Source organism: Mus caroli, unplaced genomic scaffold, assembly GCF_978045245.1.
Source record: "Mus caroli unplaced genomic scaffold, Mus_caroli_1 scaffold_17, whole genome shotgun sequence".
In the NCBI taxonomy this organism is placed as follows: Eukaryota; Metazoa; Chordata; class Mammalia; order Rodentia; family Muridae; genus Mus; species Mus caroli.
Genome location: NW_028227272.1, coordinates 16563530 through 16579563, shown reverse-complemented (window position 1 = coordinate 16579563; position 16034 = coordinate 16563530). Strand labels below are relative to the sequence as shown.

Genomic DNA, 16034 nt, shown 5'->3' with positions numbered 1-16034 from the left:
CCAAAGTATATACATTCTTTTCAGTAGTCCATGGTAGTTTCTCCAAAATGATCACATATTAAGACACAAAGCATGTTTCACCAAATTAAAAGAAAATTCAAAGTAGCATTTCTGGATTTTATCTGACTACAGACAAATAAAGCTATTTGCAGCACTAGGAACTACAGAGAGCACAGAAACATGTAGAAATTAAGCAACACACTGTCAATGATATAAGGACACATGAAGACATAATGAAGTGAGTTAAAAATTCATAGAACTGAACGGAAATGACAACACAACATCCCAAATTTATGATACAAAATAAAGACAATTCTAAAAGTATTGTTTATCATACTAAGTGCTTATATCAAAAAGTTTGAGAAATGTAAAATGAACAGCTTAATGATGTACCTTAATGTCCTGGGTAAACAAGATCAATCAAGTGCAAAAGCATTACACAGAGAGAAATAATCAAAATGGGGCAGAAATCAATGAAGCTTAAATAAATAATAGAACAATTACCAAGAATCAATGACATTCAGAGTGGGTTCTTTGAAAAAATAAACAAGATGGACACTTTCCTAAATTGACAAAGTGAAACATTAGACATAAATTAAAATTACACATGAAGCAGGTAACTGTGGAATTTAGAAAATCATAAAGATTTAACTTCAAAAAGGTTTATTTCATAAAATTGGAAAAAATTAAAATAAATGGATGACTTTCTAGTTACATATCACATATCCTAATTAATTCAAGATGGATGAAATAAACAGACTTACAACTAGCACTTAGCTTGAAGCAGAAATAAAATGTCTCTCAATTAATAAAAGTCTAGGATGAAATAGATTCACTGAATAATTATACCAGAACTTCAAAGAAAAAACTACTACTACTCAAATGCAAAAGTCATATGATCATCTCCATATATGCAGAAAATATCTTTGAGAAAATTCTACATCCCTTCATGATAAAAGTCATGGAGAAACTAGGAATGGAGGCAGACAGATTAGGCATGTTAACCTATATACAGCAAATCTATACCCAATATCATGCTAAGTGGAAATAAATGCAAAACATTCCCACTAAAATCAGGAAAAAGGACAAGAGGATCTACACTTGCCACTTTTATCTAATACAACTCTTGAAGACTTAGTTACAGCAGTATGACAAGTAAAGGAAACAAAATGGACACAAACTGATAAAGAAGTATTCTTATTAACAGATGACATAATCCACTGTAGAAGAGAGTCTATAGACCCAACCAACCAACCAACCAGCCAGCCAGCCAGCCAACCAACCAACATACCAACCTATCAACAAAAACAACCAAAAACATGCCATGTTGCTCAAAAGAAAAGAAAAAAACAAATTCCAAACCAAATTGAAATTAAGGGAAAGAGTAATATAGACTAAGTGAACTTCAAATTATAAAATCTTTGCAAAATAGAATAAATGATATGTGAAAGAAGTCACAATAAATGTGGCAGTAGTCCTTAGAGCACCCTACAGAGGAGATCTTTCCTGTGGTACCTTCTTTGAAATGGCATTCTTCTTTCCCAGAAAACTACAGTACTTATATGGAAATCTTTGTTATGTTCCCAAGAATAAAACACAAATATCTCATAAAAGGGACACATGGAACTGAAAATGAAGGCTTATAAACAAACTCCCAAGTAAATGTTCATCTTTTTAAAAAGTATTATCAAGAGAACATTGTCTTAGTCAGGGGTTCTATCCCTGGACAAAACATCATGACCAAGAAGCAAGTTGCGGGGAGGAAAGGGTTTATTTGGCTTACACTTCCATATTGCTGCTCATCACCAAGAAAGTCAGGACTGGAACTCAAGTAGATCAGGAAGCAGGAGCTGATGCAGAGGTCATGGAGGGATGTTCTTTACTGGCTTGCTTCCCCTGGCTTGCTCAGCCTACTCTCTTATAGAACCAAGACTACCGGCCCAGAGATGGCACCACCACAAGGGGACCTCCCCCCTTGATCACTAATTGAGGAAATGCCTTGCAGCTGGATCTCATGGAGGCATTTCCCCAACTGAAGCTCCTTTCTCTGTGATAACTCCAGCCTGTGTCAAGTTGACACAAAACTAGCCAGTACAAATATTAAATATTAAATCTAAACTAATGTTAATATTAAATAGTTTATTGTTTTTAATATTTTTAATGGTTCTTAGTTCATAAAATATACAATTTACATAAATTTAATGCTATTTTTGGTGAGTGGTATATGAATTGTATGTAGCTCAGAAAGCCTACATTGAAAAGAAGTGTAAGGGAAAAGACCATAAATATAAGGGAAAAGCCGTTAAACAAACAAAAGCCAAACAAAAATTTCTTATACACAAAATCCCTGTCATAAGTCTAGTCTAGTGGTAGTCATTTATAGCTACACTGCTTGACTTCTGTATTAGTTTGCTTTTCGTTTCCTGTGACACCATAACCAAGGCAACTTATGGGAGAAATAATTTATTTGGGCTATGGCTCTAGAAGAGCAAGACTCACTATCTAGAAGAACTATCACTATCATAGTGGGAAGGAAGTGTAAGAGATCCTTACACAGTAGGACCTCATGGTGGCAGAAATATCTTTAACCTGAAACAGGAAACAAAAGAAAGTAAACTCAAAATGGTTTCTGCCACTTCTTTAAACTTTCAAAATCTTTCCAGTGACATAATTCCTCCAATAAGGCTCAACCTACTAAACCTCCCAAACAATGTCACCAACTAGGGACTAAGTAGTCAAATATCTGCACCCAGTGATTATTCCTTTTGAAATTGCCACATTCTACTTTCTGTTTCCCATAGGCTCCTGGCCATTTCACAACTGCCTAAAAGTTCTAAATCTTTTCTGAGAATCCAGACAATCTCTTAACTGCAGCCCACTGTGAAATCAAAAACCAAATTACATACATATCCACCATATCATAGCATGGATTATACATTGCCATTACAAAGGGCAGAAGTGATAGCATGTAGAGGAAATATTGGATCAAAGCAGACTAAAACTCAGCAGGGCGATTGGCAATCCCCATGGATACATGTAGACATAATGGGGAATGTGACTGTGCTCTTCAGCTTTGCTGTCTGTAGTCTTGGACTGGTTCTGCTCTCTGTGTGCACTTCTTGACAGATATCCCACAACTCTGGCATCTCCTACATCTTGGGGTCTCCAATTTAAGCCAGACTTCACTTCTGCAGAAATGACCTCTTGGAGACTCTAGGCAGGGATGATTCTGCCACACACACAGCCTCAGCAGATCTCTGAAACCACTGATGAAGATTTTACAGACCTTTTACTCCCATATCCTTTGTGACCCTAAAGCAAGCTCTATGTAAATGACACTGCCAAGTTTGGCTGCCATCTTGGGATGGCCTCTGGCCCCTTGAGTCATATTTGAAGCAGCTGTTGTTTGTTGCTCCTTTCTTGAAGCAGAAAATTCTTTAGACATTTTCCTTTCACAAGTTGGAATGTTAACTCGCTGGGCTCTTTCCTGAGGGCACTCTTCCCTGTATTGCATCACAGATCAGGTCTCCCTTATAACCTCCTTATCTCGTTTAGTATAAACCTTGACTCAATAGTGTTCTTTCTTTTCAAACAGTACTTTGTTTCTTTTTGGTTTTGGTTTTGTTTTTCTGTATTTTTTTTTCTATCTCATTACTGTTGTTGCTGTTGCTGTTGCTGCTGCTGTTGCTGCTGAAGACCTGTGCAGGAGTGACCATTTATGATCATGTAACAGAGTCAACTTAGGCTTTCCTGAATTCTCCTAAGCCAAAGAAACAAGTCTATTACTTTAAAATTTAGCCTCAAGCAAGTTCTTTGAACAAGTGCAGAAGATAGCCATATTCTTTGCCAAAATATAACAAGCATAATCTCTCACCCAATTGCTAATGTACTGTTTCCTCTCAAACTTTTTGAGTGGGACTTGCATAGTCTAGATAGTTCTTAGCACTGTTTTCTAAGCTATTACTAGGACAGCCCATTAAGCATTGCTTTTAGCAGTCAACTACTTTTCTAGGACTGAGTTTCAAAACCCTTTACAGTCCTCTAAAAAACAATATGATCTGCTCAGTCAGCTGCCATTTTAGTAAATTCTTATCAAAAAGAAACTTCATCAGAGAAGGAGTTCTGGAGATCTATATAGTCAACATCTTTCTCTGGGTGTTCCTGTTGTTGATCGTAACAGAGTAGCCATGATGGCAGAGATGAAGATTATTCATGGGCTCCATAACATCTACTTTCATTAACCAAGGCTGACCTAGCTAGAGTTGCTGCTGAGTGGCAAATCTGCCAGCAGCAGAGAACAGCATTGTACCCTGGATGTGGTACCATTCCCCAGAATGACCAGCTAGCAAACAGAATGACTATATTGGATTGCTCCCTTCCATAGATCAACATTTTGTCTTTATTGAATTAGATATTGCATCAGGTTATAGATTTGCTTTTCCTGCAGATAATGCTTCTGTCAAAACTACCACTCATGGGCTTACAGAACACCTTATTCCCTATTGTCATATTCTAAATACATTGCTTCTGAGTAAGGAACTCAGTTAACAGCCAGAGAAGAATGACATTAGGCCCATGTTCATGGATCCACTAGTCTTATGTTCCCTATCATCCTAAAAAATCTGGCTAGATACAGTGGTGGATGGCCTTTTGAAGACACAGTTACAGTGCCAACTAGGTGACAGTAATGTAGAAGGGTTGAGCTGGGTTCTCTGGAAGGTATATGCTTTGAATCAGTATCTAATATATGGCAGTTTCTCCCGTAGCCAGGATCTAGGTATCAAGTGGTAGAAAGGGAATAGTTCTACTCAATATCACTCCTAGTGATCCACTAGAAAATTTTTGGTTTCTGTTCTCAGAAACTTAAGTTCTGCTGGGCCCAGAAGTTTTGGCTCCAGAGTGGGGAGCACTGCTGCTAGGAGAGAAAACAAACACTCCTCTGGATTGGAAGCTCAGATATATCTCTGGCCACTGTGGGCTTCTGATGCCCTTAAGGCAAAAGACTAAGAAAAGAATAGCAGAGTTAGGTGGGATGGTTGATCTAGATTATCAAGGGGGAATTGGATTGCTTATAATGGAGGTAAGAAAGATTATGTATGGATGCAGGGGATCTGTAATTAAAAAAATCAATGGGAAAATTCAACAACCTAATTTAGCTCCTTGGAAATGAAAGTGTGGGTCACACCTCCAGTAGAAGAATCAAAACCTGCTGGGTTACTTGCTAATAATGAAGGAAATGAAAAATAGGAAGGCAATTACAAGTACTGTCATGAAACTAGTTGCAGAAATGACAATTGTAAGTGATGAGAACATTTCTATCCTATTTTGTTAGGGAGGTGTTTATATACATTTATACACATATATTACAGTAATATTTACATTTTCTTTTCTCTATTCAACACCAATTGAGATATCAGTGGATAAATGTAAATTTATATTCTTACATTCAAATTATGAGACATTAAAAGACTATGTAAGGATTTTGCCACCTATTTAAAATATATAGACCATCTGCAGTTATATGTGGGATAGGTATATTATGTTAGGTAAAATTATGACCTGGTTATTGTTTTTCTTTGTAAATAAAGCATGACATAAGGAGATGTGGTTTTGTGTTAAGCTGGTAAGGAGTGTACTTGTGATGGCTAATCTTGGCAAATTTAACTACATCTAGACTCAACTATTTGAACCAGAAACACCCACCCTAAATCTAGGCCATACCTTCTGGAGTGTGGTGGTTTGAATGGAAATGACCCCCATAGGTTTGAATGTTTGGTCATCAGGGAGTGGCACTATTTGAAGGGATTAGGGGGGTATGTCCCTGTTGGAGTAGGTGTGACCTTGCTGGAGGAAGTGTGTCACTGGGGGTGAGCTTTGAGGTTTCAAGTGCCCATGCCAGGCTCAGAGTCTCTTCTTTATGCCTGTGGATCGACCAGATGTACAACTCTTAGCTACAATGGCTGCCTGTGTGCAACCATGCTTCCTACCATGATGATAATGAATTAAATCTCTGAAACTGTAAGTAAGACTCCAGTGGTCACTGGCCAGTTCCTTGATTGGGTCTCGGGTAGCAGGGAAAGGTTTAGGAATCTCAGGAGTACTGGAGGGGAGTGTTTGCCAGCAGGGGAAGGCTTAGTAGTGCCCAGCCTTTGAGCTAGTCACAGCATGTCAAAAATTAATTGAGGTGTGTATCTTTCATTTGCAAATCCAGATAGCTCCTGGATGGGTACATTCGTGTGATCTGCTGGGAGCCAAAGCAGTTAGCTAAAACTAATACTACACTTTTCCTTTCTAAGAGTTGCTATGGTCATGGTGTCTCTTCACAGCAATAGAACAGTGACTGAGACATGGTGGCAGAACACATAAAAGGACTTGGAAGAACATAGCTTTGCTTTTTGCCTCTTTACTCCCATGCTCATTGGCAAGTTCATCTGTCTTGTTTCTGAGGTTTTTCTTTGCTGCTGTAAGTACCAAAATCTTCAGTATTACTACATAGACTGAAGATCAGCAACTCTCTGGACTTGAGGGTGAGATTGAAATTGCTGAGACACCTGGCCTTGTGAACCCAGCAAGTACTGGGTTCTCAGTCTTTCTGGTATGAGACAGCCATTGTTGGACTACCATAAGACCATGTTTTGTAACCCAGTCTAATAAAACCTCCTTAACTATATTTATTCATTCTATCGGTTCTCTTCTTCTAGAGAACCCTGACTGATGCAACTTTTGAACTACTTTTATTCCAAGAATTTATGATTAGATCTTAGCTTCCAAAAGATGGCTTCTTTAGTAAAACATAGTACTTTATTCATTCACTTTAAATTGTATTCAAGCCAAAAAAAAAAAAAGTTGGCTCTTAACTATTAGTAAAATGTAGCCCTGAAGCTAAAGAAGTGTTCAGTAAACAAAGCTCTTGCTGGGTATATATGAGGACTGGAGTAACATCCCATGTAATGTTGGAAGCTATAGAGAACACTTGCAATTCCCATCATGCCTAAGGCAAAGCTGGGAAGCACAAAGGGGTTATGGAGAGCAGCTGAACCTTGGCACTATTGAGAGACCAGGGCAGTCCAGAGGTGAAGATACAGCTGGAGTAGCAGTGGAAAACACAGAATTGAAGGGGTCATGTAGGATGTCGAGGCTTCAAATCATGAAGAAACGCTAGGAGACTATTGGTGAATGTTTCAGTAGAAGATCCCAGCATTTTGGAGATGCTGGTACCATGGAAGGACCTGCAAGAATAGCAAGTACCATGGAAGAACCTGCAAGAATAGCAGGTACCATGAAGACAAGGTGTGTGTGTGTGTGTGTGTGTGTGTGTGTGTGTGTGTGTGTGTGTGTATGTTGCAGATGGTGAAGTCTGGGAAGTGACCCAGACCCTTCGGAGGAGCCCAGAAGACTATGAGTGAATCCCAGATATAGGACACTGAGTGATTTACAATTAGTTTTGTTTTGATTTTGGTCTAATTGTGACTGAGTCCTTGTTCTTCCCTCTTGAAGCAAGTATTTAACTTTCTTTTGATTTTATAGAAAGGAGCTCACAATTGAGAGACGTTTGATTTAAAAAAACCTTTGGATTTTTAAAGGAGAGTTTGGATTTTTTAAAAAAGAGATTGAATTTCCAAAGTTTTCAAATTTGTAAGAATGTGGGACTTTTAATATTTGTAAAATGTTTTATATTGTGATGTGTATATTAATGTGTTACCTTGGGGATGAACAAAAAAGGAAAGGTTGTAGCTTTATAGTGATGTGTTTGTGTGTTAAACTGATAAGTTGTCAATTATGCTGGATAGTTTTATTTCAACTTGAAAAAAGGTAGAGTTATCAGAGAACCTCTATTTAAAAAAATGTCTTATTTCTGGGTCTTCAATGCTATTCCATTAGTCTACTTGTCTGTCGCTATACCAGTACCATGCTGTTTTTATCACAATTGCTCTGTAGAACAGATTTAGGTCAGGCATGGTGATTCCAACAGAGGTTCTTCTATCCTTGAGAAGAGTTTTTGCTATCCTAGGTTTTTTGTTATTCCAGATGAATTTGCAGATTGCTCTTTCTAATTCGTTGAAGAATTGAGTGGGAATTTTGATGGGGATTGCATTGAATCTGTAGATTGCTTTTGTCAAGATAGCCATTTTTACTATATTAATCCTGCCAATCCATGAGCATGGGAGATCTTTCCATCTTCTGAGATCTTCTTTAATTTCTTTCTTCAGAGACTTGAAGTTCTTATCATACAGATCTTTCACTTCCTTAGTTAGAGTCATGCCAAGGTATTTTATATTATTTGTGCCTATTGAGAAGGGTGTTGTTTCCCTAATTTCTTTCTCAGCCTGTTTATTCTTTGTGTACAGAAAGGCCATTGACTTGCTTGAGTTAATTTTATATCCAGATACTTCATTGAAGATGTTTATCAGGCTTAGGAGTGCTCTGGTGGAATTATTAGGGTCACTTAAATATACTATCATATCATCTGCAAAAAGTGATATTTTGACTTCTTCCTTTCCAATTTGTATCCCCTTGATCTCCTTTTGTTGTCTAATTGCTCTGGATAGGACTTTGAGTACAATGTTGAATAGGTAGGGAGAGAGTGGACAGCCTTGTCTAGTCCCTGATTTTAGTGGGATTGCTTCCAGCTTCTCACTATGTTCTTTGATGTTGGCTACTGGTTTGCTGTAGATTGCTTTTATCATGTTTAGGTATGGGCCTTGAATTCCTGATCTTTCCAAGACTTTTATCATGAATGGGTGTTGAATTTTGTCAAATGCTTTCTCCCCATCTAACGAGATGATCATGTGGATAGAATTGAAGACCCAGAAATGAACCCACACACCTATGGTCACTTGATCTTTGACAAGGGAGCAAAAACTATCCAGTGGAAAAAAGACAGCATTTTCAACAAAGAATGTGAACCGATCCATTCCTATCTCCTTGTACTTAGGTCAAATCTAAGTGGATTAAGGAACTCCACATAAAACCAGAGACACTGAAACTTATAGAGGAGAAAGTAGGGAAAAGCCTCGAAGATGTGGGTACAGGGGAAAACTTCCTGAATAGAACATCAATGGCTTGTGCTGTAAGATCGAGAATCGACAAATGGGCCAAGAAGTGGGAGTGGGTGGGGTACTTTTGGGATAGCATTGGAAATGTAAATGAAGTAAATACCTAATTAAAAAAACCATAAAACAAAAAATGTCTCAATAAGTTTGGACTGTAGGCAAGCCTGTAGGAAACTTTTCCTAATTTGCTATTGATGGGGTAAAGCTTGGCTCATTGTGGATGTGCCATCCCAAGGCTGGTGGTCCTGGGTCCTATTAGAAAGGAGGCTGAGCTTGCCTGGATGAACAAGCCAGTAAGCAGCATTCAGCCTTCTGCCTCCAGGTTCCCGCCCTGTTTGTGTTTCTGTCCTGACTTCCTTCAGTGATGAAAAGTGCTATGGAAGTGTCAGCCTAAGAAATCCTTTCTTTCCCAGTTCTTTGGTTGTTTTTTTGTTATCACAGCCATAGTAATCCTAAAGCACTTGCATTTAGCCGATGAATTGTACTATTAGTTTATAGTAGACCATTAAATCATTTTATCATAAGAAATACAAGGGTAAAATGTGAAGAAATTAATAAAAATCTTATGTTCTTATAAAACATTGTTAAGGCTAAATTACCCAAGTTCGTCATGAGATTAAAGAAACTACACGGCTGTTCTGTTTTGCCATCATATATATGTTGTGGTCACTAGTCTTAGCTATGTCATTGAATATGAATTTCCTTATTTATTCTTAATAATATAGGTTTGGATTTTGATACATCACTGATAAAAAGTTATTGGTGCTCATGTTTGTAGGTACACTATGTTTAATAGTGAAATATTTTGATTTTATTGCATAAATTACAAAACTTTAAGCACTGTAAGCAAAATGTTGACACCAGAAAGTACCCATGAAAGGTTTTGAATAAGTAATTATTTTTTCCATACAAGATTGAAACTCAAGCAATATAAATATTTAACATTTTGGTATAAAATTAGTAGCTGAAAAAAGATGCAAACCAATAATGAGGTAAGTTTTTGTTTTTAGCAGTTTTACTGTGTGCAGCCATTTCTTAAACCTCAAGTGACCATCTGGGACAATAATCTATTTCCTTTTTCATTTTGAAACTTGCATTTCCTTTCCAAATGAACAAGTTTCAAAATGAATATTTCCTTTAACTTCAAACCAGTTCCATTCTATCCTAAGCAAAAACTAAAAAGATGAACAAGGTTCAAGAGAGCTCAATCAAACAAACAAAGAACTGCTTCATAAAGTACCAGTGTCAACGGACCATCTTGTACACGAGAGAGAGATACCATTTTCCAGCCAGTGATAACTTTTACCAGTTCCAAGTAGAAACGTGGACGCATATTATCCCATGTGTACCTAAAGCCAGCAGCTAGCAAAGGGCCAACTGGTGAGAATTAACTATGAAGCTGCTTTTCAAAGTACACTTTTATTCTCTAGTGTTTAAAAAACTGATCAGAAAATCTGAACTGTTAGTAATCTAAAACCTTGAATCTACGCTAAGATAACTATCTTAGAATGTTTAACACTAGTCTTGAAATTAGTAAGAAACTATCCGAGTAGGATAAACAAGCTTCATATCTCATAATAAAAAACTTCACAAAGATTTCTGTAAACATTAAAAAAAAATCTACCTGTGAAAACACAGATATCATTTAGTTGTGTATTTTTAGATTTTTTTTTGCATTGTTTCCAACACCACCCTAATAATAGTAGCTAAACTTTCCCTATTATATGCATCTGTCTGAGGGTTGTTAAGCATCCATCTTCATTTGCTGAAATCGTGTTTTGACCTGCATCACAGGTCCTTAATCGACGAATATCCCTTAGTCCTTTCTGTGCTGGTGCACTGTTTGCATACCAGCCACATGTTTTAATCCTATTTTGTAAAATAAATGTAATTTAATTTATTAGATTTGCCAAGTCTCTGATTACAAAGAACATGCAGATTTACCAACATTTCTAATCTCATTTGGTCAGTTTCTCTAGCACTCTTATTTTGCTCCCATGTTTGAAATATTTAAAAGATAACCTCTGATAGCTATTGAGTCAAATAATGGATTATTTTAGACGTGGTAGTGTATTAAAAACTTTCAAGCTAAAAGTCTTCACTTGGAACAAAATCTGTGTCCTACAAGACCTTATTGGAAGCGGCATTTGAGTATTGAGTGCCATGGTCTGGACTCCAAGCTAACGTTACAAGTTACAAGGAAAAGAGACTTTTAATGCTTCTTTGTCTTTTCCCTTTTGGATGCTGAGCTATAACCCTAGTGCTATCTTTCCTTTAAGTCTCTTCTGTTATTATACTCCTCATTGTAAGCTGTGTCCAAACAACTACCTTAAACAGAGGCCAATATCTAATGTTTTAAAAGCCATTGAATAATTCATTAAATTAAAACAAGCTTATTGGAGTTGATAGTGATTTATCTTTAAAGAAGGTCCTCCAGGGGCCAGGAACTATTCTTGTTTTATAACTTTAGAGAAAGCGTACATATAGTTTTTGTTAGGGTAGAGCTGACCACTTTCTAAAGTTTTACACTAAAAATTAAATTTGAGAAAATGAAACAAATATATCTTAAATGATTCCAGAACTGCCTAGGTAACTGGCTGTAGGAATGCCAATGTTAAATGACTTAACTATAACAAATTATATACATTTTCCACATATGTCCTCATTCGGATGAACCTTTCATCACGTTGGTATACTTCCTTCTGTGTCACCTGCCTCCCCCCACCTCTACCTTTAATAAGATAATTGGGGTTGCTTGTTCTAAGAGGTATTAATTTTTTAGAAATGCTATATTATAGATTTCTCAGGTATCTTCCCAAAACTATTATTTTGATATCAAGGCTTCTCAGGTGTTCTCCATATCTCAAATACATGTGTAGAACCAAATGAGAACTTGAAATTCTTACTTTACTCTTGCTCATGATCTAAGTCGTTTATAATATGTATTCCTTGAAATGAAATTAAGCTGCAGTTTAATTTGGAGTTACACTGACCAGTTTGACTGGGTTTTGAAATGAATCTCTTTGCTTTCAATTTATTTGACTTAGGGTAGAGGGAAACATTTACAGATTATTATTTTCCATTCAAGTTTGGCTCAGTGACAGTTAACACAGTACAGCATTCACGTACTACTAAGCAAATGCAGCCCAACAAGGGTATGAATTCCTGTAAGTCAGTCTGCAGAGAAGAACTATCTTAACTAACCTGCAGTATATTTGACCAAAAAACCCTTTTGAAATGTTCTTTACTTTAGGATGTGTAGCCTCCATCCAGAGGTCCTGCAGATCTTGTAAGTGTCCGTGAGATGTCATCATCTTTTCATAGATGCAGGGATGATAAGGAATTTTCCCTTCCCCAGAGAAAAATACATGGTCCTGTGGCACTATTCCCACTTTATTGGCACAGAGGCCCATGAATACATCATCTATGTACATACTGGAATTCACTGTCTGCGATGCCTCATAGATTTTGGCAGCTACATCTCTGGAGACAACATAGGCAGCACCAGCTGTATAGTCGGGGTAGGCTGGCCACTTGTACATTTCATAGGGAACATAGTATTTGCTGCTTTTATCTCTAACAGGAGGGCCACCTCGATGAACGTGACCAACCCAAAAGTCTCGAACTCCAATCTGCTCTAGCCCTTGAAGATATTCAATGAGATTTGGCATGTGGATAAATATATCATCATCAGCAGTCATCAGGAATTTGGCATGTGGGCAAAAGGTATTTGCCCAGCTGAACTGAAGAAGGAATTTAAAAGTAAGATTGTGGAAAGAATCAATGAAATCTTGCTGAATTACATCCTTGTACACTTGATCTTCCCAGATCAGTCTTTTTTGCAGTTCTTTTCCCTTCCGTGGACCAGGAGTTCCTAATGCAAACAGAATTTTGATGTTGGCATTGAGTTGAGACTGAACATAGTTCTCATTGCCCCATGTTTTTCTGATTGCAGAACGTCGGCCATAGTTTTCAGGGGCAGTCTTTATAAACAGTAAGAGGAGGACATCTTGATCCTGACACTTCTCTCTGTGGTTGATCAAGTATGGGTAGCGAGGCTGTGCAGAGCTGTGCTTGAGAGACAGGGAATTGTTTACAAAGCCATAGCTATTTACGAGGTATCTGTAGGAGTAGGACTTCATATGGCTCGTGACGTAATTATTGATTGGGCTCCAAAAAACCATGAAGCTTAATATAAAACAAGTGGCAAAAAAGTGAAAAAAATTCCATCTTTTGACTCTTCTTCTGCTAACGAACAGTCTCATGTTCTCTGGTCTGTGGGTATATGGCTGCTTGCTTCTTCAGGGCTATAGAGCTCTGTAGAATAGATGCGTCTCTTAATGCATATTGCTCATAAAATATGGAGAAAGGTCTCATTCCACACAATATTCTCTTCTAGCAACATTTTCTCTGGGATGGTAAAAGGCTGGAACACTACAGAATGAAGACATTGGCACATCCAAATCCGTCGACCCTGGTGTTCCTCAGTAAGTACTGCTTATGGCTTCACATGCTTGATCCATGTAGTTCTTTCTACGAACATGCACTGTAGCCCTTTCAAAAGAACAACATGAGAATGGGACACAGAGTTACCACAGAGAAAAAGATTCCTTATCTCTTACACCAAATGTGACCTGAGGGATCCCACAAAAGTATTTGTGGCATTAGTATTTAATAAGATAAATTAAAGTTCCATTAAAACTTCCCCATATTAGGTAGGCTCTCACCACAGTACTAACCGTCGTAGGTGGTCTCGTAGACGGAGGACTGATGAAGATGCTGTTCTGATGGATGGAATGACTGAATCTGATACAGCCTCAGTTAATGAAAATGGGCTAGTCACAGTTGCAGATTATATTTCTAGAGCTGAGTCTCAGAGCAGACAAAGAAACCTCCCAAGGGAAACTTTGACTAAAAACAAGAAAGAAATGGCAAAAGATGTGATTGAAGAGCATGGTCCTTCAGAAAAGGCAATAAATGGTCCACTTAGTGCTTCTGGTGATGAAATTCCTAAGCTACCGCGTACTCTGGGAGAAGAAAAGGCTAAGACCTTAAAAGAAGACAGCACTCAAGAAGCAGCGGTCCTGAGTGGTGTCTCATAACTGAAGGAAGCTCCTAGTTTACAGTTCTTTTACATTACAGTTACAATAGTGCTTGTACAAGCTTGCCAAAGATAGAATACGGATGGCCAGTCTTACATCGCACTTTCAGTTCCTCCATTTGGAATTCAGAAAGGGGAGGGATCCTGAAGAAATCATATGTTAAACATACTTTGACACCTACTGTGTTAAAAATATATCATCAGATGTGCCTTGAGAATAGTATATGTAACATTAAAAAAAGTTGTTGGCTATAAAAAAACAATCAAAAAAACAATCAAGGTTCACAGTCATGAAGTCAAGATTTGCTTTTCGAAAGCAATTTTCAAACTCCCAAATTAGTTTGTGAGTTCCAAATCTGTATGGGCATCCTCCTTCCATGGAATTTAACAGGCACTTCATATTTAACATGTTTTAAACTGAGTAGGTAGAACTTTCAAGATATCTTTGTGGCCAGAGAAGTGACCACTAACGGCCTTCTAGTCATTTGCTGTTCCTTATACTGTATCATGCATCCTACCAAGAACCCTGAGAAACTAGGGAAAGCATGAGTCAACTGAGTCTTCATCAGAGCAAATGAGAATGTGCGTAAATGTGCTGATAAGAAGAGGAAGTCAGATAATTACCCAACATACAGGAGTCCTCTAATTTGAACATATTATTCTGTCTTTTCCTTAACACACATTGCTTCTATCTTTACTTGTGCCTAAATGTGCTCTTTCCATCTATACCAGAAACTCAGAAGTCTTCCATTGCCTTTAGCCCCATCTCCCATTGTTTAACTCTCAAAGTCTTTTCCCCTTCTAGTGATCATTCTCATCCAGACTAGGGCACAGACTTAAGGGTAGCACTTTAGTCAGAGTGAGCTTTCCAAAACTCTGATATAATCAAAGCCCCCCCCGCCCCCCAGCCCGCCCCCATCTCTACCAGCTAGTGACAAGACAGAGTCTAGGTTATGAGCTAATGTGACATTTAAGAACCCATACTGGCAGTTTCACGTACCCTTCCTGACCAGCATGCCCCAATTTCCTCATAGCATGGTGTGTGCACATTCCTAACATACTACAGGCATCCTTTATATAGAAGCTTGAATTATAGTTTACCCATTCTATCAAAGATATTCCTTATTTGTGCATAGAAATATAATTGCTCCCACCCAGGGGTGGCACACATGCCTCCTGGATGTCGGTTAGGATTGGGGGGGGGATTAATCAAAGCAGTGTAATTTTAAGACCACACCACAAGCTGTAGGGCAAAAATTTTGCTTTGTGCCCAGAGACTTGTAATCATGTACTTCTGTCCTTGACATTGATATAAAAAGTACTGCACACACTGAGGACCCTGCAGAAGGATTCTACCTCCAGATGCGGCACTGCCTTCCAGACCTCTGGGTTTTTGGATTCTGCTCTATTTCCAACTGCTCCTAGACAGGGTAGTAGCTACAGGCTAGTCATGAGGAATGTTCAAAAAAGGAGACTAAAGCAAGTCTCACTGAGACTTTGTCTATAGCTAATCAACATGTGTTTTACTTTAGCTCCTAGGATTATAATTTTAAAACTGCAAAAACTGGTTAGGAAGCCATAATCATCAAGACAAAACAAAACAAAACAAACAAATAAAAAGGACAGAGTATTCAACAAGCAATAGTTGTGAGTCTTATGTTGTATGCATTCAAGGATGTGATGTTAGTGCATTAGTGGGCTTGATTATAACAAGGCCAAATACTCTGTTGTAAAGGGCAGATCAGTCTGACAAAGCTGTCCTACCCTCCATATGCTTAACATGTCTGGACTTAATGCTTTGAGGGAAATCGAGTGAAACAACAGGAAATACTAGTGTTTGATGCTGGCTTCTGCCTAAGGTTTATAAAACAACTTTCATT

The 16034-nt window shown here is 37.9% G+C and overlaps 1 protein-coding gene across 1 annotated transcript; it reads right to left on the bottom strand.

Moving 5' to 3' along the window:
• Window positions 1-11997: 11997 nt before the first annotated feature.
• On the bottom strand, window positions 11998-13598 carry B3gnt5 (UDP-GlcNAc:betaGal beta-1,3-N-acetylglucosaminyltransferase 5). The gene has a single exon (XM_085832259.1). It carries the CDS (start codon window positions 13316-13318, stop codon window positions 12185-12187), a length of 1134 nt encoding a protein of 377 aa, XP_085688385.1. The 5' UTR covers window positions 13319-13598; the 3' UTR covers window positions 11998-12184.
• Between the last annotated feature and the right edge of the window lie 2436 nt (window positions 13599-16034).

Bases quoted from the DNA above. Each gene is read 5' to 3' on its own strand.
- B3gnt5 (XM_085832259.1), bottom strand. From the start codon at position 13,318: ATGAGACTGTTCGTTAGCAGAAGAAGAGTCAAAAGATGGAATTTTTTT.